General features: G+C 41.4%; 1 protein-coding gene across 2 annotated transcripts in view; it reads right to left on the bottom strand.

The window, feature by feature from the left end:
- Positions 1-27,756, bottom strand: part of LOC121511269 (adhesion G protein-coupled receptor A3) — a 450,943-nt gene that overhangs the window by 137,754 nt on the left and 285,433 nt on the right. For both annotated transcript variants that reach the window (XM_041789870.1, XM_041789871.1), the window contains 2 exons: positions 11,688-11,898; positions 11,137-11,345 (listed from right to left, as the gene is read on the bottom strand). In XM_041789870.1, coding sequence (XP_041645804.1) covers positions 11,137-11,345; positions 11,688-11,898 — 420 coding nt within the window. The remainder of the gene's footprint in view (positions 1-11,136; positions 11,346-11,687; positions 11,899-27,756) is intronic.

Below are 27,756 nucleotides of genomic sequence, written 5' to 3'. Positions count from 1 at the left end.
CTATAACCAGAAAACACAGTGTAGAAATTGAATTTCCCCTTGGAGATTACTAAAGTATAAATACAGTAGCGGAGGATGTCTGTTCAACATAAGTCTGATTCTGTGACAGGGATTTTTTCCTCGTCACTTTGCTAAACATTATTTGCTGCTTTACTCAAAGTGGTTTAATGTTAAGTCTCTGTCAATAATATTACATAAAGTAAGACCTAGACCTGCTGTTTGTAGAAAGTGCCTTGGGATAACATTTGCTATGGATTGAGGCAATAAAAATAAAAGACTGACTGAGATTCTTTGGAATTTGGTTTCTCTTTTTGGGTCACCAGGGCAGGAGAGGGGCTGATTTTCAGCCCTACTATTATTCACAACATTTAACTAGAGATATATAGTTTCAGATTTAGTATATTTATAACAATACTATTGTTAATTCTACCTGTAATCATTTAAAAAGCAGAAAAGCTCACTTTTAACATTCAGGTAAAAATACTTCAAACTAGTGTATCATGTGTCATCGTTCACACAGTTCACCTGAGCGCTCGTTCTCTCGCCTTGTATTAACAGAAATGATTAGAGTAGGGTATGTTTCAGAGTTCTGGTCCATGCAACTGAAACAAAAAAACAATCTTAACATAGTCTCATAATTATAAATTACAATGGGACTCTTTTATTAAAAAACGACAGCCTTTAAAGTTTTATAACCAATTAACTTTATGCAAATTCAATTTTAGTTCTATGTGTTGTGTTGTGCTAGAGAGGGGCTAAATAGAAATGTTTAACAGTTAGGATCTGTTGTAAAAACTATTTGCACAGATCTTATTCAGATCATATACATTAAGCTATATAACACCACACAGTTTATTGAATACATTCATAAACATCATTGGAGGTTCTTGGAGCGGAGTGATTAACTAACCAAGCGTACTGGTTGTTTACTGGCTGCAGAATCTCAGAGATGCAGGAAGAAGGAGAGATGAGAGAGTGATGCACAGTCAAAAGGGAAGAAGTGAAGGGAAAAGCGACTTGCACAATGACTTCTCATAACCATTCCTCACGAGAGTAGCCTGTATGATCTATTTAGCCTGGAGTCCCTGTTCACTGGCCCTTACAGCACTACAACTAGCCTGGCCCACTTGGAACTCTCCTGGATCCCCAGATTAGTCATCGTGGCATCATGCCCATTTAGACTGGTGGGGCTGGGGCTGCCCTCCAACCATCTCCACCCCCTCCAACCTCCATTTACAACATGATGATGATGATTTTTAACAAAAACTGCTTGTTTTTTTTTGCTATAATTTGCCAGGCCACTGTGCTAGATATAGCCAGTTTGACTTTGCTAATCAGTATTGTGGAATTTATCTGATTATTGAAAGCTACAAAAAAGTTATCTGGATTTTGCATGATTTAACTCCTTTTTAAGACCTGGGAGGTTGGGAACTAAAGCTCTAGACCAGGGTTGCATAACTGGTGGCCAGGGGCCACATGCAGCCCTTCATTTTACCCCATGCAGCCCCCAAGTCAATTTCAATTAGCAGTAAATTGACAACGGAATAGTGGCTTTGCTCATCTATTTCTAAGGACAGGTGCATCCAAGGGCAAGGTATCCAACAACCAACTGAATTGAAACTCCTGCACACTGTCCAACTTGCAAATAAACAGATCTTTTTTTGCAACCTTCCAGTGCTAGACCTTGCCTGATGAAGGCAACACCAGCAAATTATAGACAAACATGACAAAACTACCATGGAAACATGGAAATGGAAACAGTCTTTGATTACTAGAAAGGCTCAGATGACATGATTTATCTGGTCATTCACGATGGCACCATGTCAGACTATACAACTAAAATCTTGCCCTGTCTTGGCTATCAACCTGGCCATGCTAGAGGGATTCTGACCGCTCACTGTATGCTGACATCACCACTGTCTCTGCGACTGTGTGCGAGTTCACAGCTTGTGGGGGGGCGGGTCAAAGATTGTCGCTCTACAACACAAGGAGTCTTTGTGATTGTAACAGTCTGTTGCTCGTAAAAGGAGAAAACAGCAAACAAAGAAAAGTCTTACATGCTAGTTTTGTTCAATCGTGGTTGCAGGGATTGGGATTGACAATAAAGTTAATGCGGCCCTCTTGGCAAAAGTACCAATCGCTGCCCTAGACCTCACTCTAACCGAAAGTTCTGGTTTGAAAGATGGCCCTGTTAGTCACTCTAGGCCCAGATACCACTGATGTTTCCACTGTGAAGCCTCTGTGTCACTTACTATTGACAGTTAAACTGAGACTCACAAGAAATAAACGAACAGGTGATACTCTGAGGTTGTTAAAGTTGTTAAACATCGATTGATGATTTTGTTGGTATTACAGAGAAAATGCCATCCATCCCCCAATGATTTTTTTAATTGAGTTGGATTTTTGAAAATATTCATCACTCTATTTCACTGAATGTAGCAAGTTGCCATAATGAGATCAATCTTAATTCAGTATTAGGATGTCTGTTCTGCTCTCTTTAGCTGAGCTATTTCACAAATATATCAGAGGAAAGTTAGGGAGGACTTCATATATCAGGCATTGAAGCTGTAGTACAGCAGCTTTTATGATAAAAAATAGAGAGGATGATGTGAAAGACCATTGATTTGTTCAAGCCAACAAAGCACTGCACAATTACATTCAAAGTCAGAGCAAAGAGGCTCAAAAGAGGCAAATTCTCCCTTGATGAAGAAATGTACAAGACTATGCAGTAAAAGCCTGCCAGCGTGAGATTCTCCTGATATTACATCAGACATGGTGCTTCTTTTTAGATTCAGATTTCACACAAAGTAATAAAACTGCTGATTCCTAGACTGTTTGTCCTGTGGCCTTTTATTAATACTGTAAAAAGTGCAGATGTAGGGCTGTGCCAGACTCAAAATCCAGTCCAGTAAACTTTTTTAATTATTGTGGGCTCAGTACCATTAAATGCCACCATCGTGTTGCAGATCCAATGCATCCACCTCATTTGCAGCAACAGTTTAAAATTAGGGTTAGGGCTTTCTAGATATGATGCATGTTAATACATAAAACAGAATATTAAAAAAGCAACAGGAGAAAGAAAAAAGAAATCTGAGACAAGTTCACATCCTTTCCCATTCTCTCTCCTGCATTACTTTTTTATAATAACACAAAAAGCAGAGATTTTCCAACCATAGAGCAAAATTCTTGCAGGTGAACTCATTCATACATCTATGAGCCGTCAGCAGTTCCACAAATGGAACAAAATTTCTCCCTGTTACTATCTTTGCTCCTCCTGAATAAATGTTAGAGCAGGATGTGAAAGTGTCTGAGCATTAAAAATGATAATTAAAAAAACAGCAAATGTGGTTAGTGTAACTTCATTCCTCCTACTCTACCAACACGTCACCTGTTTTACTGTAACTGTGATGCAGAGCGTCATCAAGGAGCCTCCTGCTTCCAGGAATCCTCCTCACACATCCATTACACTCTGTACAGTGAGTGGGAACACATCTGTGAGCAGCTCCTCTCTTATTGGCCCGTGGCCTTAGGGTCTTTGTTAGGATTGGATACTACAGAAAGCAGCCACCCCCTCCTTCAGTGTCTGTCGTCGTAAAGGTCTGCTCCTGCATATTAAAGAGTGTACAGTGCTGCAGCTAACACATGCAGGAACTCCTCCGTCTGTGTAATCTCCATAAGTAAATAAATGAAAAACAAAAACAACACTGCTACTATAGGCGCAGAGAACTTAAACCATTTAAAGCACAATAAAACGTAGCTACAGAGATGGTGTGGGAGTGTTCTGGGCTGGTTAAGCGGACTGAGGGAGGCCTGAGGCCTGTCAGTGTGATGAAGACAGATGATGAGGCTGCATTGCTGTAAACGAGTGAGTCAGCCCTCCCTTCAGACAGACACCAGGCTGCGGGAGGGGGAGGAGGGGGAGGTAGAGGCAGGCAAAGAGCAGCGAGAGAGAGAGGGGGAATACATGGGAACTGTCCCTGGTGCTGAAATCTGGAGCAGCTTCAGGCTCTGCTCAGTGCAGGGCAAGAAGAGGCATGCTGTCTTTTGCCACCTGACACTGATGGAATATTCTCTGTGACTGAGTAAACTTGAGCAACAGGTCGGGGTTTGATCTGCTTTCTAGGGATGTGCCGATCTAATTCTGGTATCAATCATAGGTCCAGTTTTGACCCAAATAGCTAGATCATAGCAAGATAATGGGTTGATCTAAACCACTCAGCTCCGTGCTATCCTCATCATGCTTCAATGAGTGAAGCTAACTTTGTGAGTAAAATCATGTTAGGTCTATTACATGGCAGCTCATTGGGTACACTGGCATGCACTACATATTTAAAGAAAAGATACAGGGTAAAAAAAAAAAAAAAAAAAAAAAAAAACAGTTAAAGTGCATCTGGATGGTGATTACAGCTGTCACATTGTTCTGACTTCTTTCCTTTGGGAAAGTGATGACATTTGAAAACAAAACTCGATTTTATGAGCATGAGTACATTTGACTTAGTAGGCTAAATGTGCCCTTTTGTTTCCAACCAAACAGGTAATAATGTAGACTGGCCAGTCTAGGTGTTCTTGCACATGTGGGGCCTCTGGCTGCAGCCTTGGCCGGCCTGTGCATGTATCCATATCAGGCAATCTTGTATTTATATGAGCATGTTTACATGAGTGCGCTATGTCACTCTAAGTCCTCTGTTAGGCCTGTCTATTAACAAGGAGGAAGCTACCTACACGGCTGCACAGTGAATGTATTTTCCATTTTTCACACCGATGAACCTCCATGACAACATGCAGCACAGCTGGTGTTTACAAGCGTAGAGTTACAATTGTTTTTACTCTGCCTTCTTTGTTTTAACATAGAGGAAGGCAGAGTATTGACCATCCAGTGATGGTTTGCAGGCAACAAATCACTTGGAAACTCGTGGAACTTTATTTGTATAGCACTTTTAAAAAGAAGGGTTCACAATTTGCAAAATGTGCAAATACAAACAATAAAATAACACATTAGAAACACAAGGCAAAAAGCAAAACCCAAATGGAAGAATAGCTGAAGAAAACTGATCCAAGAAAATTAGCCCAAACACCAAGAATCCGAAAGAAGCCAAGAACATACTGTATGAATCAAATGAGTCCAAGAAACACATTTTATATTAATGGATGTAAAAGCTATGCGCTTCACCTGAGATACCTGGATCTGTGACACACATTGACATAAAATCCCACTGCTACAGGCTGGAAAATTCCAGGAATCACACACCAGTGAATCCATTTCAACTGCCATCAAGGAAATACTTTATCAATTTTCTATAATGAAACAAATTTAGAGAGACAGTGTGAAAAAGCATAGACAAAGCAGTGCACCACTTATGCACACAGTGTAACTCAACAGGGTTTCACTGTAGCAGCAGAGGGTGAGAGAGGCTGTTGCTAGTGGTACACAGATTGTGGGGCAGACTGTGATAACAATTTCAGTTTATTTTTATTTGAAGTCATTTTGCAAGGTTGGAAAATAGGACGCTGCCTTTTACATAAATGAATACCAGTCTGATCGTCAAAGTGAGGAATATAGGCTTGTAAAAGAACACTGGTATCTGAGTGATATCGCGGATATACCACTGATTCTAGAACCATTGTACACAAGTGGGAATTCATTTAGACCCCCTCACTTGTCTCAAACTCAGCACATCCGTCTCTCCTCCCTTTAAAGGGCCAATGCAGGTGAAAAGAGTACAAAACTGACTAGTAGACTAGTTTGACTTATGTGGCTTTCCTGAAACATGGACACAGTGTACACTGCCTGGCCAAAAAAAAGTCGCCACCAAAAAAGGGTCACACACTCTAATATTTCGTTGGACCGCCTTTAGCTTTGATTACAGCACGCATTCACTGTGGCATTGTTTCGATAAGCTTCTGCAATGTCACAAGATTTATTTCCATCCAGTGTTGCATTAATTTTAATATTGATGATGGGAGAGTCTGACCACTGCGCAAACCCTTCTCCAGCACATCCCAAAGATTCTCAATGGGGTTAAGGTCTGGACTCTGTGGTGGCCATCCATGTGTGAAAATGATGTCTCATGCTCCCTGAACCACTCTTTCACAATTTGAGCCCGATGAATCCTGGCATTGTCATCTTGGAATATGCCCGTGCCATTAGGGGAGAAAAAATCCATTGTTTAAGAACTGAGAAGTTACTCATTGCATCAGCTGGGGTTAAATAACTTGTTGCCAGCTGAAAGATAATCGCTCATGCAGTAATTATCCAATAGGAGGCTCATACCTATTTGCTTAGTTAAATCCAGGTGGCGACTCTTTTTTTGGCCAGGCAGTGTATATGTATAATTTTAAAGGGGAGGAAAGAAAACCATAATCATGTTGACTTAGTCCATGTCAGCTAAGAGCAGTGTGTTTTAAAAGGAAAACACTGCTTTCAAAATAAAAGCCTGACTCATCCACAGCATGACTGTTGATGCCATAATATCAATTTCTGCACTCCCTGAGGAGGCTCAACTCGTGTATATTTGGTGACGTGCTGTGAAGTGCATTATCATCCATGGGGAATAATAAAATACAACAAAATAAACCACTGAATAAGAGATGCATTCAACAGTAGTAGGTAGTAATCTCTCCATCCAGTGTGAATAGGTTTTCCATTGTTATTTTAATGCTTACTTTTGATTAAATATTTCAACACTTTATTTGCAATGTAAGATACCTGTAAATATTTTCATACTTATCTCATTTTTTTCATACTTTTTGATGCTTTTTATGGTGCATTTATTCTTCTGCTGCTTACATGTTGATAACTAGCCGCTACAACAACGCAATTTTCCAGTTTGTGATCTATGAAGTACATTCATTTATCTACAACCTTCCTCTCTATTATCACCTACAAAATATGCCTCATGCTACAGCCAGAAAAAAAACATTAAGACACATTAAAATAAAAGCTGTCAAGAACACAGAACCACCAGAGATATCTATATACCTAAAACAGCCAGCGGGTAAAATGAACCAGCTAGTAGAATGCGCTGATTTTGCTCAACAGCAATGATCAGGCTCAATTACTAACTAGATCACTAGGAGTGATCACTGATGTCTAAAATTTCACCATCATCTGATTCTTACTCAGCTCTTTTTTTTCCCGTGGTGTCCATGCTGAAGGTTGATCTGCGTTTTCTGATAAGGTAGTGCAGCAATAGATAGACAGTGTTTCCATGGCATGTTTATCGTTTACCTCCTTGTGTAAAATAAGACAGTGGAAAAAATTAATGGTTCCATACGGGGTTCATTTTACCCGCATGGTGGTTTTAGGTATACATGGCCACTTATAGAGTTTGGAGTTAAGCAATCCATTTCTAAAAACATCAGGTTCTATGACACTAACTTTTAGGAAAAGTCAATGACTGGAAGAACTGTATCAAAACAAATGTAGAAACAACTAAAGAGCATTCATCCATTCTTTTAAACTGCTAATCCCATTTTGGGGTCGCTGGGGGCTGGAGCCTACCCAAGCTGTCAGGGACATAGTTGGGGATTTTGAGCCCCTAGAAAGAATATCACACAGGGCCCCCATACCCTGCTAGCACAGCAGCAAATGTTGCATCATTTTTACAAATACCTTTGCATTTAAATGTATTTTAAACCATAATTTCAGGATTATGAGCAATATTTCTACAATGGTTAAATCAAATTTACCTGCATTATTTCACAATGCTGGACTATACCATTTAGATGTTTTTGAGGGAGGAGCAGGGTCCATCCAGTATTTTATTTCTCTCTATTTGATACAAATTTAAGTCTGTGCACCAGTTCACTTTGTTGCTTTTGACTCAATAATGACACTTATTACCAAGAAAAAGTAAATTAAAAAACACTTTTCATTGCAAGCTTCCCAAGAGCTCCTCCCTACTGTGGGCTCGGGTAATCAGTACCCTTGTTTCCCCCTTGTGCTACGCCCATGCCAGCTGTCATTGGGCGAAGGCTGGGTACACCCTGAACTAGTCGCCAGTCAATAAAAAGGCTGATATATAGAAACAGACAACTAGGCACTCTCACACTCACATCTACGGGCAATTTAGAGTCACCAGTTAACATAAAAGCATGTTATGACTGATGGGAGGAAGAGAACCCATGCATGCATGGAGACAACATGCAAATCCTGCACAGAAAGGCCCTGACTGGACAACGAACCAGGAACCTTCTTGCTGTGAGGCTGAACTGAAGAACAGACCCGGGTAAATTTACCCGATGGAGGTTATTGTCACGTTCATCGCCATTAACTAAGATCCACTACCATTATTTCTTTCTACCATGATTAATCAAGTTTTGATGCCCCTTTCAGCACTCTTTGGTTAAATCACTGCAGCATCTCTCTGCAGCCACAGTGATGTAAAAGAAGTCCACCACTGCTCCCTAATGTCTTATTTCACTTTAAAAACCTCACAGACAGCTCAGTGGATAAGTCAAAATACATTTAGACTTTGCTTAATCAAACATTTACCTTTTACAGTCCTCTTGTTTCCTTTTCAATCCATGACAACCTCCTTTTTCCTTGCTTAAGTTCATGTTATATTCTTAGATCTGCCATCATGCAAGTATGCATCAAAACCCTTAAAATCCAAAATGATACAAAAACAGATTTAAATGCAATAAAAACAATGCAATTCATCACAAAAAAATCATTTGACAGCCCTCGTTAAAATGCATCAGACTGCAGGAACTGACACGTGCCTTGTCAAGCCTTTTCTTAGAGGACCCCTCATTCCTCCACTAGATCACACCACTTGCTGTTTTAAGCACCCGCTTCCCCTGAGATACCCAAAGCCCATGAATCAAAGCATTAAAAGTTTGATCAGTTCATCTCCACATGCTTTCTAGTAAGAGTGAAATACATTTACTGCTCTAGGCGTTCTTAAAAGTCCACAGCAGGAGGTGAAAATAAAGTAAATATAAAAAAAAAGCTTTGAAAGCTGCTGTTGTTGGGTGTTTTTTTTTCCCACACACATCCTGTCCCGAGCCGGTTATTTGGCATTCTGATCACAAAGCATGGAGGGAGGAAGAGAAGGGAGGCAGCAGCATGTAATTCTTTCTGAGCCAAGTCAAAAAGATTCTCATTAAAGTACTTTTTATATCCCAAACCTTAGTCCCCGGGGGCGATTGTATTGGGTTGTCATGCTATTTGTAGACTAATCATCTCGCTCACGCACACACTTAGACACACATAAACACAACAACACAATTTCAAGGCAAATAAGAAGTGAAAGAGTGTGGATCAACAGGAATTGCATATTGCATTGTGCCTTTTAGGCATCTCTTACTCCTTTCCCCCCCAGTTTCTTTGGGATGATTTCGTTGCATTATTCATCCTTCAGAGCTGTCATGCTTTGTGGCTAACCCTCTGCCAGTCTGCTCAGCTTCACACATGCAGCATGAGGTTGGATGTTCACACTGTACACTGCAGACAGCTGATCTAAAAGCAGAATGAAGGTGATACAGCAGTGGGAGAAAGCATTCTTCACAGTCACAAAAAAATTCAAACACCAGCGTTGGCTTTTGTAGCACTGTCACAGCAGACTTTTTATAGACTTTGCAACTTGTTCCCCCTGATTTTCCCTCAGAACATCAAAGCTTTGATGTTATTTCAGTCTCTCTGCAGGAGTTTAAATGAGAGCTTCACTGGCGGAGGCTCCTTACTTCTAAATGCTGTCAATTAAACATGGTCAACTCGCAGGCAGCCAGTAAAAGGCGATTCCTCTCACATGAAAAGATTATGCAACAGGTCTGCTACTTGCAGAAGCCGCTCTGAGCTACACGGGTCACTGTTGCGGTGTTTTAGATGAGGCCATGAGGAGAATGATGTCACGAGTCCGTAAATAAGGGTCCTTTTCTCGGGCACTGCAGAGACCAGGCGGGTGTGGTGACTGCATTAGCAGACGCGCAAAAACCTCGGCGCAAACACTCGCCACAGTGTGGACATTCCTGCGTCTGCTCTCCCCCATCACTCCGACTCCATCCTGCCTGTCGGACGTGTATTGAAGTTCAGATTAATCTAGAGGCAGGAAATGTCACAATAAAGCGGAGATTTTGCTTTATTCCGACAGCCAGAAGGTGCCCACTGACGGCGCGCCTCCCCAAGCCCGCGTATGATAGCAAATACATGCACAATGACAGCCTGACATCTGCTCCCCATTCTCCACAGACACCCCACTCTCCCCCACCAGAGCCCCCCCATGTCATTTAAGCAATCCTCATCCTCCCTGTACCCCTCTCTTTCTCATTCCTATGCGGCTTTTTTTCCCCCTCCGATCCAGCTTCTCTCCACACACGAACAACAGCTTCATAAAATATGCAGGTAAAAAGGCAACTCGGAAAGCACCGACATCTCAAGCAACACTTTTTCATGCTCTGCTGAGAACTGACCTCCCAGTCTATCGAATCCCACTCTTCGGTAAACATCCGGAGGATTTCTTTTCATCCAAAAAAAATCAAATAAAAAAAAAAAAAGGAGCGGACCAGGCGCAGCGGCTCTACGGAGCGACTGGGCGATGCGATGCCATTGCGCTTTTGGTATTATCCTCATGAAATCAATGTGAAGAGGAGGACGTCGTCGGTCGTGGCTTCAACTTGAGCGACACAGATGAAGGATGCAACGCTTTGCAGTCCAACATTTTCCTTTCGGAGGTGGTTGCAACCAATTAGCACGGCACTTGCGCTCGAAGGCGAATAGCTCCTGACAAGGCGCTCCTTCTCCTGAGCATCGCTTCTCGTGCAGCTGCTGCTGTGCTGCTTTTTGGAAGAAAAAAAAAAAAAGGTGGCAGGCTATAGCCTACAACACGCACAACTTCTCATCTCCAGGATATAGGGGGGGAATTTAGTGTAGCGCATACTCCAAAGCCAATAAATCCCCGCAGCGCATTTGACAAATCCTTTCCCTCTGCTGAAGAGCAACAATAAAGGAAGCTTTCAAAGGTCCCTGCATGAAGCGCTTCTTACAACACGTGACTCCATCTATTCCAGGGCGAAAAAAGATGCATTTGATCCATAATAGGCCCTAAGCACTGAAAAATGTGAAGGGTGGGAGGGAGGGGAGGGCATGGTTGTGCTACAATGAATGACACTGGAACCACACAGTAGACTACTCACCATTAGCACAGCAAAGTTATTGTGATGGGTGCAGTGAATGGTGGTCGTGTTGCCCCCGGAGCCTGTTATGTGGCAGCCCTCTGCCCTCCAGCCACCGTGTCCATCCAGCAGGTCAAAATCCCAGTAGGCTGCGGTGGGGTCTACACCCAGAGCGAAGTGCCTCAGAGCGATAGTAACCGAGTGCACGGCGCTCCCGAGGCTGCACCCATCTGCAAGAAAAAGCGACACATTCAATCCAGGGAAGCGAGGGGAAAGTGTGGAAGAGCTGTGAGGTGGACATTGGCACGCGCTATTTACATGCGAACACACGCGCGCATTATGCAGAGAGTGTTATGGATCAACTTTAACCACGAGCCAAAGTAGTGAGATGCCGAATCAAAGACACTGGAACACAGTCACTGTGATTTATTGCGGCATCATGCACGCGAAGCTTGTGCAGCTTGTGTGTCAACATGTTGCGCAGAGCAAACTGGGAAAGCGTGTGTGAGAGTAAGCATGTTAACACAGCGTTGACATCACAGACATGATGATAGAAATGGATTTCCTCTTACCTAATTTGGTGAAAGCAACTGGTGTTGAAACGCTCCTACGCTTCCCATCGTCTGCGAGATTTGACGAATTCCCCGTGCAAGGAAAGAGTTTCCCATTGCGAAACACAATAAACTGCAGCCTGCAAGTGGAGTTATCAACAGATTGCAGCGCAGAGGAGGAGATAGGCGTACCAGCCAGCGGTAAATGGATTGAGGCGACTGCCACTGAGTTCTGCGGATGGAACAAAAAAAAAAAAGAGAGAAAATAAAAATTAAATAATGTCTCCAAGAAGCACAGGGGAAGGGGAAAAAACTCTCAGAAAAAGACTGGCAAATAGGTTTCCTCTCCAGGAGTGGAGGCGACCATAGACCACAAGTGACCAAGGGAATGAGAATCACGTTTGAAGCGCTCTAGTGCGCCTATTTGGTCAGGCTCCCTGCCGCAGAGGTGGAAATGGTTCTTACCATTTCAGCTTGAGGGCACATCAACACTGCAGCTTGATTTAAAGAGACAACTGGTCTGACTTTATCTTCTTTTCACCGACTATAAACACCGGAGATCCCCCGGGAGAGAAAAAAATATCCCTGCAACATTTTTTGGGGAAAAAGGGTTTGTGGGAGAAAAGCTTGTGTTTGTCAAGGTGCTGCACGCGCCACCTCTGAGCACTCCAAAGTGATGCTGTAAACTTGTTTTTTTATTGCTGTGAGTGCAAGCAAGAAAACCCCACTGAGGATCCACAAGGCAGCCAAAAATCCCCCCAGAGCTGCATTCAAAGTCAAAAGTTGCTCTGACCTACAGCTGATCAAATCACCTATTATTAATCCATGTCCTGTCCCATCCTCTCCCAGGTGCTACATCAGGATCCAGCCTTTTGAAGCTGCAGGAGATCAGCTGCAGAACTTTGCCACTGTCAGTGTTTAGTGAATTGATGCCCCTGGTGGACCGCTGCCTGACTGCACTTTGGACCGGACAGGCAGCACTTAACCTAGCCACAAGATCAAGTTTAATCACAAAAAAAGCTCCCAGAGTGACACTGTCAGCAAATAACAGCTGCTTCATGCATGATTTCAGCTGATATGGCTGCACTGACTCTCATGTGCTCAATATTTCATATAAAATCAGAGAGGAGGAGCTATAGTGTGCTTACAAAGTCAATTTATACGCACGCTGTTCAGAGGAAAAGCTTTCACGCACATTATTTATTCAGAACAGTTCCAAGGCTACCATAGGTGAGCCTCACCTGGAAGTGATTCACTTTAATGCACAGATGTACGGAGGCCAACAAGGGCAAAGGAAGAAAAAAGTGACAAAGTAATTCTCCTAGAGGAAAAGTGCAATATCATTAGGCAAGCTGCCAATTCACACACACACACACACACACACAATATTGAAGAAGCAAAAACAATAATAAAAACTGACACCTACTTAAAAGATGCAGAAGGAAGCCTACAGAGCAAATATTAACCATTTAGAGCCTATAGCATCATATTAAATACACACTTTGATGATGATTAATAAATTACTTTAACATTTTTTTAATACAATCTGATAAAATATAAAAAAAAAAAAAAACTCCAGTGGATTATCATTTGCCAAAAATGCCTAATGTATCAAATATGATACAAAAAATACATGTAAAATATTATGACAGCTTTTTTTTTATTATTTTTATTTCAGAATAAGGTTAAATAAATTTTTCACTTTCAAAAAAAAAACAATTTTCTGGCTAGTATATGAATCATCGGGCTTTAAGGGGTTACGATGCAGTTCTTGGTGAAGACACCAAAATACAAGAAACCCCCCAAAAACACAACTGCAGCAGGTATGTTTTTTTTTTTTTGCATCTGAAGTAACACAGTCTTTTCCATCAGACCCCATCCCTGCCTGGAAGGCCATTCACTGGATGACAACTGTTAACAAACGCCCTGTGGTAAACTGTGTAGTGCACATCTTATACAAGGAAAGTTTAGGAAGTGTGAAATCTTGAAAACGGTGTTAGATACCTCATTTTATTTGCATTACTGATTTGCATTGTCTTGCTTGCATGGGAGTATTGAATGCGCTAATGGTAAAGCTTGCAAACCTTAGCTATATGGTTTAAAATGTGAAAATTAGAGGTTTAAAACAGAAAATACTAACATCTTATGGCAGATTTTTATGAGTATTTTGACTTTTTAATGAAACACTAATGAATGACATAATATCATGAATGGCTAAGCTGCCATTGAGGCTTCTGTATGCCTCTTTCAGTCTGATTTCACACGTTTTTTATTTCTAAGCGCCCTCAAGGGAAATTACTTTGCTTGACAGAGTCACTGACATTTGTGCTGCATAGACTAATTCTATTGTCTTACTTTTATGGCTCCTAAATTCACCAAAAATAATTTCTTACTGAGCAGATCAATTTTGACTCAGTAGAAAAGAGACAAAAAATGAATCAATGGTTAAGTTTATTGTTTGTGAGATAAAAAGTGAGGGACAAGAATGATGTATGCTGACTAATGTGCCAAAATCTAACTTTCTAATTTAATTTTTGTGTGTGCTTGTTTTACTTGTTTCACTTTTGAATCTACCAGGTGGACTTAACTAAATGTGGCTGGATTTACAGCTGTAACGAACAGTAGCAGAGGCTCTCTGTATACTCTATCAACTAGTTCTACCAAGGCAAAATAACACCACGAACCTCTTCTCATCCTCCTGAGACCCAAGTTTTTGTTTGGAATGTTTTTGTAGTTTCTCCCACTTATTTAGGATAAGTAGGACCTGATAAGAATTAAGGAAGGAATTAAGGAAAAAGTTTCAACCAAAAGAGAACCACAAATCTCCTGAAGATCCTTTTCCTGCAGAAAATACACCACTGGATAGGTTTTGAGCATGTATTATCAAAATCCCAACGATGTACAAATCCATGCCCCAAAATTCCACAAAAATGATGGAAAATTCCCCCAAAACATATGAACAAATATCCCAAAATTTCCATGAAATAAAAAAAAAAAATCAAAGGACACAACCCCCAAAATTCCCAATCAAATTCCCCCAAAATACATAAATGTGACCGAAGCCAGATAAAGTTCCTGCAAGTCGGCATTCCACTGGTTGAGAAAAATGGATACAAAGTCGTTTTCTTCAAAATAATCGTTTTTCATTTTTTCTCATTTTATGCAAGTCCGACATTTTAACTACTCATTTGATGTAAAAAAGTAACACAAATGTGACATTTAAAAGCATCACTTTTATGTTTTAAAATGCCCTCTTTTCGTAGTTTCTGCAGGGAGATTGAGGGGAGGGGAAAGTGAAACTGCTGGGTGATAATTGGCCGCTCAGTCTGCCATTGTTCCCAGTTTCGCCCACTGAGATGGACAATAACAAACACCACATGGCTCAAACTCCAACCCCCGTCAGCACGTGACTACAGCTGTTTCTAGTTATCACCTTTGACAACAAGCGTCAATATGCACCCTGCAGCGGAGAAAAGTAGAAGAGACGATGAAGAAGCAGCAAGTGAAAGTTTGATGAAGGTGGATTTCCTAGGGGAATATTTTGATGAGCGTCACCAGTCCGATTCAGAAGCTTGGTTTGGGTGGACTTTATGTAAATGTGGCTCTACTGTTCACGTCCATCACCCGGCCTGCCTGAAGGTAGGAGAAGTCCTGAAACTTTGAGCCTGGTTTTCTCAGAACAAACAGGAACTAGAAGTTAACATTCAAATGAGCAGATCTTTGTAAAATATGCTCAGATTAAGGTGTGTGATACACCATTAGAAAGCTTGGAATCTACGCTTTCATAATGTGTAAAAACTCAAAAATGACCTCGGATGACTTGCAGGAGTTTTTACCAGCTTTGGTCACAAATATTCCCATGAAAATATCAAAACATTTTTAATGAAAATTTCCCCCAAAATTCAAATGTCCAAATATTAGAAACACAATTCTCAAATTTCTACGAAAATGCCTGAAAATTTCAAAAAGATTTCCACTAAACGTCCATACATATGGTCACAAATTCTCAGCAAATTTTCAATGACACTGTTCAAAACAAACATATCCTCCAAATTACGATGAAAATGCTTTTACATTTTTAAGCAGAACAAATTCTCAGAAATCCAGGGATTCCAGATTCTCCCTCCATTTGAACCAAATAATTTAAACTTCAATGGATAATCAATGGGAATATCTCAAGCAGAAATAATTTCTATGTAGTAGGAAAGTCAAAATTGAATGTTGTCATAAATACCCTTAAGAGGATATACATCATGAAAGCAGGGGGATAAAACATTTATACTATATTTATTTAGATTTAAACTGATTCACAGCTCACTGGACAAGTCTTCCCTTTATCAAGTTCTTCTTCAGTACAGGATCACTTTCTGTAACACCACAACTCTGCACTTTTGTATTTAAAGGAACAGTCCCCCTGTTTTCATGATGGAAAAAATCAAACCTTTATTTAATATTTTAGAAGCAGCATATCACTGTAGTGTGGCTGTCACCATTACATGTTAATAACAATAAAATTAAGGCCCCAAATGAATGCAATAGTATATTTTTAGTGCATTAATTGCTTTCTGTTTTGTTCCTTCAAGCACACCACAGTAAAGCTGCCATAGCAGCATTAGATAGATGCTATTTGCACTTCTGTGCTCCCATAGCCATGTAAATAATGGCACTACTGCTCTTTTGAATGTGTCTTTTATTTTGAACTACCTGTGATTAAATCTTGAGTAAACTACAACTTATAGTATCAAATATTTCACTTTATCACCTTTCTTTTTAGCTACTTTAAGTTAACTTTTGTGTCATTTTTTTCTGTTGATTAGGCTAATAATGTTATACACCTTAAGTGTCTCTTTGTATTCTTAAATAACAGTATTTTTTATTATCTGAAAAGCACATCTTAAAAGGATATTGCAGAACAGTTTCTTGAGAAAAATCAAAGTTTAATTGTTGACCTGAAACTGGAAATCCCAAAATGTGTAATGCTTTTGCATCAAATAGCCAGCACTGGACTATTTATATTTATTTGAAGCTGTCTCCTCGCTCTAAGTCATGGTTTCAGACCACACTGATGTGGAAGTACAGCACTCATTTGAATAAAACATCTAAATAGAAAGCTCCTAAAGTCCATTTTGTTGTAGTCAGTTCATTCACAAATTTAATAAAACAAACAACTGCTTCACATTAAGAACAATCAGCGCTAAATCAATTACTTTGAACTGCAATATAAGTGACTGACTTGCAAACTCCAATAGCTAATCGAGTTAATAAATGTAATCATTTGAATGCTCCACGTAAAAAAATACATGGTCCTTGTAAAATACTGCTCTCTGTACTGCACAGAGCTGAATGAGCACATTTCCATGGTCAGGAAGTAAGTGGTCAGGAGCTTTGGACCTCTTGAACATTGGGGTTATGAACCACAACCTCCCAGCATGCCCTACACTCAACGGGGCATGGGAGTGATGTTAAGGTTACAGTAGCTCAGAGATTTACAGGAGCTCTGAGAAGACTGAGAGGACAGAGCAGGGTCTAAGTGAGAGGAAGGTCTGGCATCACTCAGAAACCATCCCCTCAGGCCTGAACGGGGGCATTAGTGGGGTCAGCTAAACAGCTAAACTTGGCAAGACAACCATCTTCAGTATCTGACAAACTGTTGTCAAACCACTCCTAAAGGTATTTTATGGCCTTGTCAAAAAAGAGCTTGAATCCTCTTCCTCTTAGTCGAGGAGCAAACTGCAGTGTAGAAAATTGAAGCCAGTGCAGAATTTCCAAATGCCGCAGCGACTCAAGTGTCCACCTGGGGCTGGTTGCAAAGGCCAAGGAATCCCTGGTCACATATTAACATATCCATTTGAACAGCAGAAATAAACATGTTTATAACCAGTTCTGGTATGGGACAGAACGTCTTTATGACTCTGAAGCATAAGAGTTAGTCAGGAATTAGCTTAATCATGCGAGTGGTTGAGACTGACAGGTGGTTGTGTCATAGCTGTTTGCCAAGAGGCTTAACGCCTGCATTAGCTCAACCTCTTTGCCTGTTCCAAGACTGATCAAAAGTTCTCCAAAGACAGCGTCTATGGGAACTACATCTTGGACATTATCACACCTTTTCTGAAACAAATGAGTGAAAACACTGAGATTATCTCCATGTTTTAAACATGGGCAACAATCATCCATGGTCAGCATTTATCATTGAGCAGGGCTGCTTTCAAGAGGGCATGAAGGGGGAGGTTTCAGGGGTCTGGGGGTGGCCTATGGTAGTCAGGAAAATAGGCTCATGGTAAAGTTAAGCTATGATAACTGTACTTTATTCCCAACCTAAATAACTATCTAACCAAACAAACAAAGGGTTCACGTTTCATTTACTCCTGGATTAGTAATGGGAACTCCTCATCTTGAACAAAGTGAGTTATTTTTTGGTGGTGTAAACATTGTGGCTTATTAGACCTATAAAAAAAGCTTTTCTCTAGACAACAAGTCTTGCCAGAGCTGTCTGTTTGTTTCAAGACCTTTCATCCTCCATGCACCTTGGAAGTTGGTGAAGTTGTGCCAGAAATACCTACTCTAGTTCAACAATGTGGGTGGACCCACTGAATGAAACCATTTGGCTTTTAATGCCAGACTTCATAGCTAAATGACCTGCACAAAGGTCAGGAAGCCAGAAAAGAATGGAAAGGAAACCTGTGCAACTTTTAGGGAATGTCTGAACCAAGAAAGACTTGTTAGCATATTTTTCAGGCCCAAAAGGTTGTGAATGTTAGGCAAGAGGCTGGCCACAGTGGTATTGATCCAACATAATATATTGATATCAATCATTCATGTTTGGGGAGGGCCCCAGCCATTTCTGGAGGCAGGCCTGTCCTTAAGGTCTGAAAAGGGCATTGGTTTGGTCAGCTGAGCAGTAGCAAGACGACCACTCAAAGGTACTGTATTCCCTGTTGTCAAACTGGCCCAAATGGTTTCTGATGGCCTAACAGAAAAAAAAAAACACTTTGTCTTATGGCTTATTTCTGTTCTGCATTTGAAGAAACAGGGGCTGCACGGTGGCACAGGGGTTAGTGCTGTTGCCTCAAAGCAAGAAGGTCCCTGGTTCCTGGTCAGGGCCTTTCTGTGTGGAGTTTGCATGTCCTCCTGGGGTTTGCGTGGGCTCTCTCTGGATACTCTGGCTTCCTCCCACCACCAAAAAACATGCTCATCAGGTTAATTGGTGACTCTAAATTAGCCATAGATGTGGATATGAGCCTGGTTGTCTGTCTCTGTATGTAAGCCTTGTGACTGCCTTGCGGCCAGTCCAGGGAGTGCCCTGCCTCTCGCCCAATAGCTGGGACAGGCTCCAGCACCCCCCACGACCCCCAACGGGATAAGCGGAATAGAAAATGTATGGATTTGAAGATACATGCAGATACAGATGGAGCTTTCTGTCCATACTGTTTTCTTTTTGTCTAGATGGATAAGCACCAAATGTTGCAGTGCCTCTGGTTATCATGGGGGCAGTGTGGAGCAATGTAGCCAAGACTTCAAGCAAAAGCAGCGATGAAAGGGGGATTTAAAAAAGGGCCAGAACTTATCTAAAACTTTTTTTGTGTAAATACTGCTGAATATTGGGAGGTTTTAGAGACTACAAACATATATGTGATGTTAGCTCACCTGGACACAGAAACAGACAGAAACAACTGGAAGGACTAACAGAGCATGGACCAAGGAATTGTGCAGGTCTGTGTGAGACAGTGACGCCAAGTGGATACATTTTTAATGTCTACCCCAGCGTAAAAGATGTAAATAAACATGTGGACAGAGACAGTTGAATCTTTTAAAATACACAGATCTTTTTTTTTTTTTACATAAAGGCAGAAAAAGGGTCAAGCTGAAACCTCCAGAGCTTTTCAGAGTCAATGTGCAACAAACTGCAGCCCCTTGAGGGTCCACTCGAGGCTAGCTTGAAAAGCCCAAAACATCCCATTAACATACATACTTCCATCCATCCATCTTCTTATTGGGAAGACCTCCAAAAGGAGGCCCTCAGAAGGCACCCTGATACCTACCTCAGCTGGCTCCCTTCAATAGGAAAGAGTAGCGGCTGTACTATAGATCTCTCAGATGTTTGAACTTCTCACCCTATCCCTACAGTGAAGCCCAGCCACCCTCTGGAGAAAACTCTTTTTGAATCTATGATCTCACCCATTGGGTCTCTTTATCCCAGTTCATGATCATAGGTGATCGCTGGGAGATGAACTGACTGGTAAACCGAAAGGTTTGCCTTCCGGCTCAGCTCCCTCTTCACCACGACAGACCGACACAGTGTGCACTGCTGATGCTGCACCAATCTGTCAATCTCACACTCCCTTTCACCCTGACTCATGAGCAAGACTCTGAGATACTTGAACTCCTTCATCCGAGGCAGGGACTCACCTCCAACCCAGGAGAGCAGAACACAAATCACATTAGATCTGATCTTTCCTTAACAGATTCAAGCCACTTCCGTAGGTGGTACTAAATGAGATGCATATCAATTCAACCGCCATCTGAAAAGTCAGAACATACTGAATTCAATATTGACATTATCCTACAGCAAGCATCACAATTCTGCGCCAGCAGGCAACTGAATCAGTGGAGGTGGGAGTCCCATGCTCAATGTAAAACATGGAAGACAGCAGTGATGGAGGCAGTCAGTGGAGGATCAGTGAGGTGTTAGACCTCAAAAGTAGAAGCCACAGAAGGATGTGGCTGCAGTGCCAAAGGAAAGTGAAAAGCTAGAGAGGCTAAAGACTCCAATCATTGTAGTGGCCCGTTTGTTTATGAGCCTGACCAAATTTGGGGGGACAAATCCAGCTGTCAGTTCAGTTGGGGTGTTCAGGACTGTTACCTGTTCAATCAGCAGTCTGCATACAGACCATATTAACAATGTGATGTGAACAGCCAAACCAAAAATGTATGAATCCACCCTATTTACTTTGCATTGTATCTGTATTTGCAGTTTTTTGTTTTGAATGTATTTGTTTTGGCTTTAAACATTAGTTCTTTCATTGCATTTGCAGAATATTTTACTTGAACTAATTTGGAGTTTGCATGTGTCTTGTAGTCTGATTAATTTCTGTATTTGCTTCATGTTTCTCCCTAGGAAAACACGTTAAAATGTACCTCCAAGCTTGCTTCTTTAGCCCTGTGCAACCTTAAAAAACTGTGATTGCTTTTTTCTTTGAAAGATACTACACAGAATTCCTTCCTTCGAATCAACACATAAAAAGTTATTTCAATTTACGTACATTAAAATATTAGTAGGAGGCCCAACAACTCTCATGGTTCTTGAATATTTAATGGGATGTGAGGCTACTGAAGAGGTAGATATAAACTTAAATAGAGATAAGGATCTGCAGGCTCACTATCCAAATGAAGAGTGTTGTTGTTGAGCTTTGAATCACGCCACCCCACACTGTGAAACCATCAGCATTTTGAGCCTTAAGGGGAGGGAAGCTTCCTGTCTGAGATGAATGTGGATGCCCATAAAGTGCCCTTTCAGTTAATGTGGAGCTGCTTAGTCAGACGTTTAGCCAAATCAATGTCTTCAAGAAAGATGGCCAAATTTCTTAATCAAGTTAAACAAGAGCTTCTTTGTGCATTCTGATGTTCCTTTTGTTGGCTACAGTGTTTCTGTTTGTTTGCCCTCCCTGATACAACAATCAGGGTTGTTGTCGTCGTGGTGGTGCTTCTATTATCGAGGAAAATCATTCCATATAGGTGACAATGATCCACAGCGTGCTAAAACACAATTTCTTTACATTATAACCACCCCATGTGAGGAGCTGCTGGTGATTTTACAGCGTTGGGTTTGTTAGCTATTAGTTTCTGCATTGACTCACTCTTGAAGGCTATTGATTTTCATCCTGCAGTGTGTGCGTGTGAAGGGGGGTGAGGGAGAAAGACAGAGCATCCTTGCCTTGAAATTTATGTTGCATCATTTCCTTTCTCCAAACAGCTTAAGCTTTGCAGTCTGTTTCAAAGACGTCAGAGGATACAGACATCAGGGATAGAGGCGGAGAGGATTTGAGTCTCTGTGACAATCGAAAGTTAAAGGCGAGGCCAGCACGCTATCTTACGGTGAGCTAAGATGCCAGGTGACCTTCATCCCCGGGGGGAATGTTTGCGAGGCGTACATCTCACAAAAGAAATCTTATCTGGAATACTTGTCTCCTGATCTCTTTTTACATCTTTTATCCTCTTTTATGTGACGTACCGAGGGGATTTACAGCCCAGAGGGCGAGCTACAAGCGCACAGTGCACAAGGTCCCGTTCTGAGCGACAATCCATGTTCCTTCTGAGCAACCAAAGCAGCTACATTTCCTCAACCCCAACACCACCAGGGACCTCACACTTCAGAGTTGATTTAGCTGGCTGTACCTCAGCCGTCTGACCTTCCTCCCAGCCCCTCCCTCCCCGGTCGGGCGGCATGCTGTAGCCTTAGTAACCACAATCACACTCTCCCTCTCCACCCCCCTCTCTAGCCTCAGGATCATTCTGCATTTCTTTTTTTCTTTTTTAACTTCCCTACTTATTCCTTTCCCTTACAGAGGGCATCCAGGTGAATGTCAGCAGTCACGTTCTATTTCAGGCTGTTCCCTCTCAACCACCTCCCTCCGATCTCCTCCACCTGCTCCATGATGCACGGCTCTTGCTTTACAGAAACACGAAGCTGCAAAACAGCCTGCAGGGCAAAACACAACAGCAGGGTTTGACCCAGGGCAGTGACAAAATCACAGCATAAATATCACGCTTAAACATGGCCCCTTGACTTCACAGTGGGATTGTTTCTTTGGGCCCCATTTAGACGGCGTAAATGGCGCTGTCTAAAGTGATTTGGGGCGTGTCGTCTACATATTGCGATTTACACTGTGCACAAGCTCAGACACAGAGTGCAACAGTTTCTCAGTTAGACAGGGGGATGCTTTGGGAGTTGCATGAATCAAATCAGTGTCAGCTCTGATTCCCTTTAAAAGCCAGGTGTGCCTGCAGGCTGGTGCGTTGGTATTTACACTGTGGATGTTGGTATTTTTCAGATTCAGAAAACAGTTGTGTCTGTTACTACAAAAAAATGTCTTCAGCTTCAGGGGTTAATTTCAAGCAAAATTCTGGGGGCCTCAGATTTAGTGGGCTCAGTGTCCTTATTGTGGTAAATGGGGGATGGGATCAGGGCTATTATTTTTCTATCAGCCTACAAGTTTTACAGCTTATTCATATTTTTGTAGCTATTATTTATCCGATATTTTCCAGCATAACAATAACCAAAGTCAAGCTTCCTATATCTGACATGGTGGCCTGACAAGTTATAATAAAAGCTACACACATGCTCCTCTGATTGTTCTGAAATCGTCAATACAAAAAAAAAAAAAAAAAAAAACTATAAAAGACCTACAAGTGAAAAAAATGCACTTAAATAGTAATGCAGGACAGTATAAGGGCACTGACTTCATGTGCAAAAATTGCACTGACTTTTCAAATTTACACAAACTGTAAGAAATATATAACATTTTGTTCTGTTATGAGCCAGCTTCCATGATGGGAAATTGGTCTTTTGTAAGCATATTATTTTGATTACACCATCTTACATTCTTATCAATAAAGTTTAGATTGCAGTGCTGTTTTTTGCTCGTTTGCCCACAATTTAAATCCTTGTAAATTAGCCTAAGAAAGTCTGACTGATTCATGTATCTCACTAAAATAACCCACCTCCAGCATTTCCAGCCTCTACAGCTGGTGATGATTTTAATCTGAAGACAGATAATTCTTGACCTGAAATAATCACAAATAATTTCATGCTTTGCTTCCCTTTCCCTCTGATCTAGTGCTGATAAAATTAACTTCTTGTTGTCAAACTGGCCCCTCGAATTCCCTCAGCTCTGATCTCAATCAGTATTGAACCGGTCTTACCAGGTCATAACTAACTTAAGGTAGCGATTAGGTAACACACATTAAATTTCATATTTTGTTGTCATTGGGCTTTCAGTGGATTTTACACATTTAAACCAATAAAAAGTGTCAAAAACATGCTGACTTTGACCATTTAGTGTTTTTTCTCCTTCCTGGAAAAGTTGTCATTATGGAGATTGGAGGTTATAGCCTGATGGCACAAGTTTTAAAGGGTGAAAAAGATTGAGAATAATATTTATATTTGGTTTGGTAATAAAAATCTGATGGGACTCTGTATAAATATCTATACATATCTCTAACTCCAGAACTTCTTATAAGGGATATTCAAACACTGAGCTAGTAGGTGTTTCTTAAGGTGCTTTCACATTACGAGCCCGGTCCTGAATCCGAGTGCACTGAGGCCCAAAGTCCGGTTCGTTTGGGTAGTGTGAATGCAAACGAACCGCACCCAGACACCGGGCCACTTCAGGAGGTGGTCTCTGGCACGATTCAAGTGGACTCTGGCTCGGTTTAGATGAGATGTGAATGCAGCCACGCCCAGATACGAGACAAAGCATCATATCAGCTTTATGACATCATCATAAAAACTAAACTTTCCACAGTGTGGCAGTTTATTCACATTCTGTATAAAAGGTGGAAATTATCAGAATCCAGTCAATAAACAGTCTGTTGCGACTCTCCTTACAAATGAACACAAGTTGGAGTCAGTGAGACGAGGTTCAAATGCAATTAAAGTCTCTTGTCACCTCAAAAACCGCTGTATCTGCACAGCACGAGCCCATTTAATCCTCTGAGCTGCAGGTAGATGTGCAGATACGAAGAGCGATGTTGCGGGCATCTTAAAAAGTGATTTTAAATCATCCATGGCTGCAGGATGGACTTTTTGCCAGATCAAAACAAAAACATTTTGAAGCATCCATTCCTCCCACATTCTCTGCATATGTCCCCTCTCACTAGAGTTGCTAGTGTGGTAGCACTCCAGTAGGACACTACTCTCCACCCTACTCCATGTATGTCTTGTTCCAGTAGCCCTCTTGTCATCAGAGTTACCTGGTTCCCTAACACCTGATGCGGACCTTGTTGACATGGGCAGCGTCCGAGCTGGTATGGCTCTATCATTAGTCGACTCACTCATCCCGAGGTATGGTGTATAGCGTTAAGGACCTTGCCCAAAGGTCCACCTGGATTTCACCTATGTCGCTCTGTCTGGGATTCAACTCTTGATCTCCTGCAACAAAGTCAGTGTTGTAACCCACTGAGGCATTTTACATATATACTTTATATATGTTGTGGCAGCCATTGCTGTCCGCTAGTACATTAAAACCCCACCCATATATATTCCTGACATAATACAGAATGACAGATCTGATATGATGTGGTTGTCTTTCCTTTTAACTGCTCTGGTATGGAGTACTGATAATTGAGTTTGGGTTCTCTAGTTATTTCACTCACCTGGTTAATGATCTGGGAAAGCTTTGATTTATTTTACAGAGATGAAACTGAACCAGGGTGATGAAGGTGTACGTGAAGTGATTTGTACACAGCTGTTAAAATGTCCTATACCTGACATTGAATCCTCTGAGTTACCCCGGCAGGAACAGGAATTCTTGTCCTTTCTTGAACACTGAGTCAGTGTGTTTGAAGAAAGACTTAAACTTGTCTGTGCCCAGGTACTTGAGCTCTCTACCTGCCCTACCTCTTTCCCAGTCAGCCTCAGATGTTTAAAGAGGGGTCGGGGGGAATCAGACGTTCATGTCCACCCACAACACAACTCTTTGGTCTAGAAGATCCTGAGCTCCAAGGAGCTTTCCTCTATAGGGTATCTACCTGCTTGTATATGCACATAAAGAGCTTTCATCCCTAATGTGGGCAGCCAGGGGCTTATCATCTGCATACATACAAAAGGAAAGGTTTCTACCATTGTTCATGTAAAATGAAAACAATGTACAAAGCAGCTTATTACAACTAAACTCTTGTATGTACAGCCAATTAAATGTTTAACTCAACCAGCAGACCCTGTGAAGATCTGACACCAGACACCTGGTACCTGCACCGACTCTTTAAACTTCTCTCCTTTCACTGAACCTCTGATCACTCAGAACACTGTAGGACATATGCTGTTGGACATTAAAATTATATTTCACTAAAGCATTCCCACAACATCACAAAGGATCAAAGAGACGCTGTGAACATTTCCACATGAGTCACAAAAATGTACCTTCATTAATTATTAAAACCTCCAAACACTGACAGGATCAGACAGGATCTATGTTAATTAGTGTTATGTGATCTTAGCATCACATAAAGGTAGGCTGTAAACACTTATTTGCATTTTTCTGCTGGAATCTTCGGCTGTATACTCTAACAACTGGGACTCAGACAGCTGGGCAGCCTTTATTAATATGTATACTATTGATGGCATCTACAGTTACATAGAAAATGTTCCAGCTCTCCATTGCATGACAGTGAGAGTGAGCCCACATATGCATGTGTTTCTGTGGAGAGTTGGTATGGAGGAGAACTTACAACAACAAAATCTTTCTGTCCGGCACATGCCTCTTTTCTCTAAAATCACTACTTTTTAGTTTAAACACGATGTTGTGAAAGTCACCTTTATGTCCATGATGTACAGTCAGTTACCAGTAAGTGTCATTGAACAATGTTTCCAAAACTGAGCGAGAGATAGCCACAAGTTTTTGGATCAGCATAAATGTGGGCCTGGAGGAAAGACAGAAAAGAAAAAAAGCATGTATGGAACATAGACTGTAGAAAGAACTGGACAAACACCGTGTAACGTCAGTCGTCTGCTTACAATAGGCGGGCTAAAACGGTTCTTGAAGCCCATTCGTGGAGGCTTCCATATTGAAATCAAGGTCTCAACCGAACTTTGGATCAACCTAACGGCCCGCCCACTAAGCGCGACTTCCTGTCAGCCTGCTAGCTAGCATTCCAGCAGACAGAACTTCCAGTTTTCCTGCAGCCAGCCTTAAGTGAACACTCGCGGTATAGCAATTTTTGGCACTTCCGCATTGGCTTCATTTTTTAGGACTGGAGGTTGCCGCTTGGTATGGAAGCTCTAAATGGACATACATCCATATATTTTATTGAGCTCCATTTCAGCAATTGTTAAACTTTGGCTGTTTTCTGAAGATCTCAACACAGTCATCTCTTTATCATGTTTCACATGACATGAAATATTTTCATGAGTGGTGTCATGAGTGGTCCTTAAAGAGATCTTAGTGAGCCCTGAGCTGTGTAAGAGGATGTTCTCTTACAGTATGCTTCTGGCCATGATATGTTGTCAAAGCCGTACTACTGTCCAGTTTCCTGTTGTTGACAGAAACTTGGATCACCTCGGTTTGACTTTAGAGCTTAATTTTTACTCCACACTTGATGCTTTTTAGAGCGTACCGAAGAACAATACTTCCCCTGAGTCTGTGGTTCTCAGAATGGAGTCTGGTGACCCCTGGGGGTCCACGAGCCACAGCTTGGGGATCTGCGAAATAACTCAAAATAAATTACTCTGGTCCTGAGGCTATCCCAGATAAGACTACTGATGTAAAGGAATCCTGTACTTGCCTTATAGCCAGGAAACTTTTCCTTCAAAGGACAAGCCAGATCAGTTTCCTCTCCTCCATTGCTGTTGATAAAGCTGGTTTCATAAATCCCACCCCTTATTGATTCTGATTGGCAAACAAGGGAGCAGTGACATTGAGGAGAGTTGCACAGTTCCAAAAGAGGAACTAATTTTTAACAACAAATGTAATAAAGGTGGTGACAAAAAACAGCTGATGCCAAAGGCATTTTTATACCCAGAATTCTGAGCATTGGAAATACTGGACTACAATAGTTTTCTATTGAAACTGACAGCACAAAAAGGCGACTATGGAGAAATGTATACCTGTTTGAAATGATATGAGAAGTCTTTGTAGGATGTGTCCATATTTTTAACACATCCTCCCAATATCAGGAACACACCAACTTTAGACCAGGTGTTAGTGTACTGTATGGCACAGATGTTTTCTGCACCACCAGGTAAGAATGTGTCTGCTTTGTATTTGACCATTCCTCATTTAAAGACAAACACTTCCATGGGTGGTTACAGGAGCACAAGCTTATTTGCAGTTCAGCAACATGAACCTGACATCAGACAGGCTGATCCACATTTCTA

The sequence above is a fragment of the Cheilinus undulatus genome, linkage group 6, assembly GCF_018320785.1.
Source record: "Cheilinus undulatus linkage group 6, ASM1832078v1, whole genome shotgun sequence".
Lineage (NCBI taxonomy): Eukaryota > Metazoa > Chordata > Actinopteri > Labriformes > Labridae > Cheilinus > Cheilinus undulatus.
This window is presented reverse-complemented; position numbering and strand designations above follow the sequence as displayed.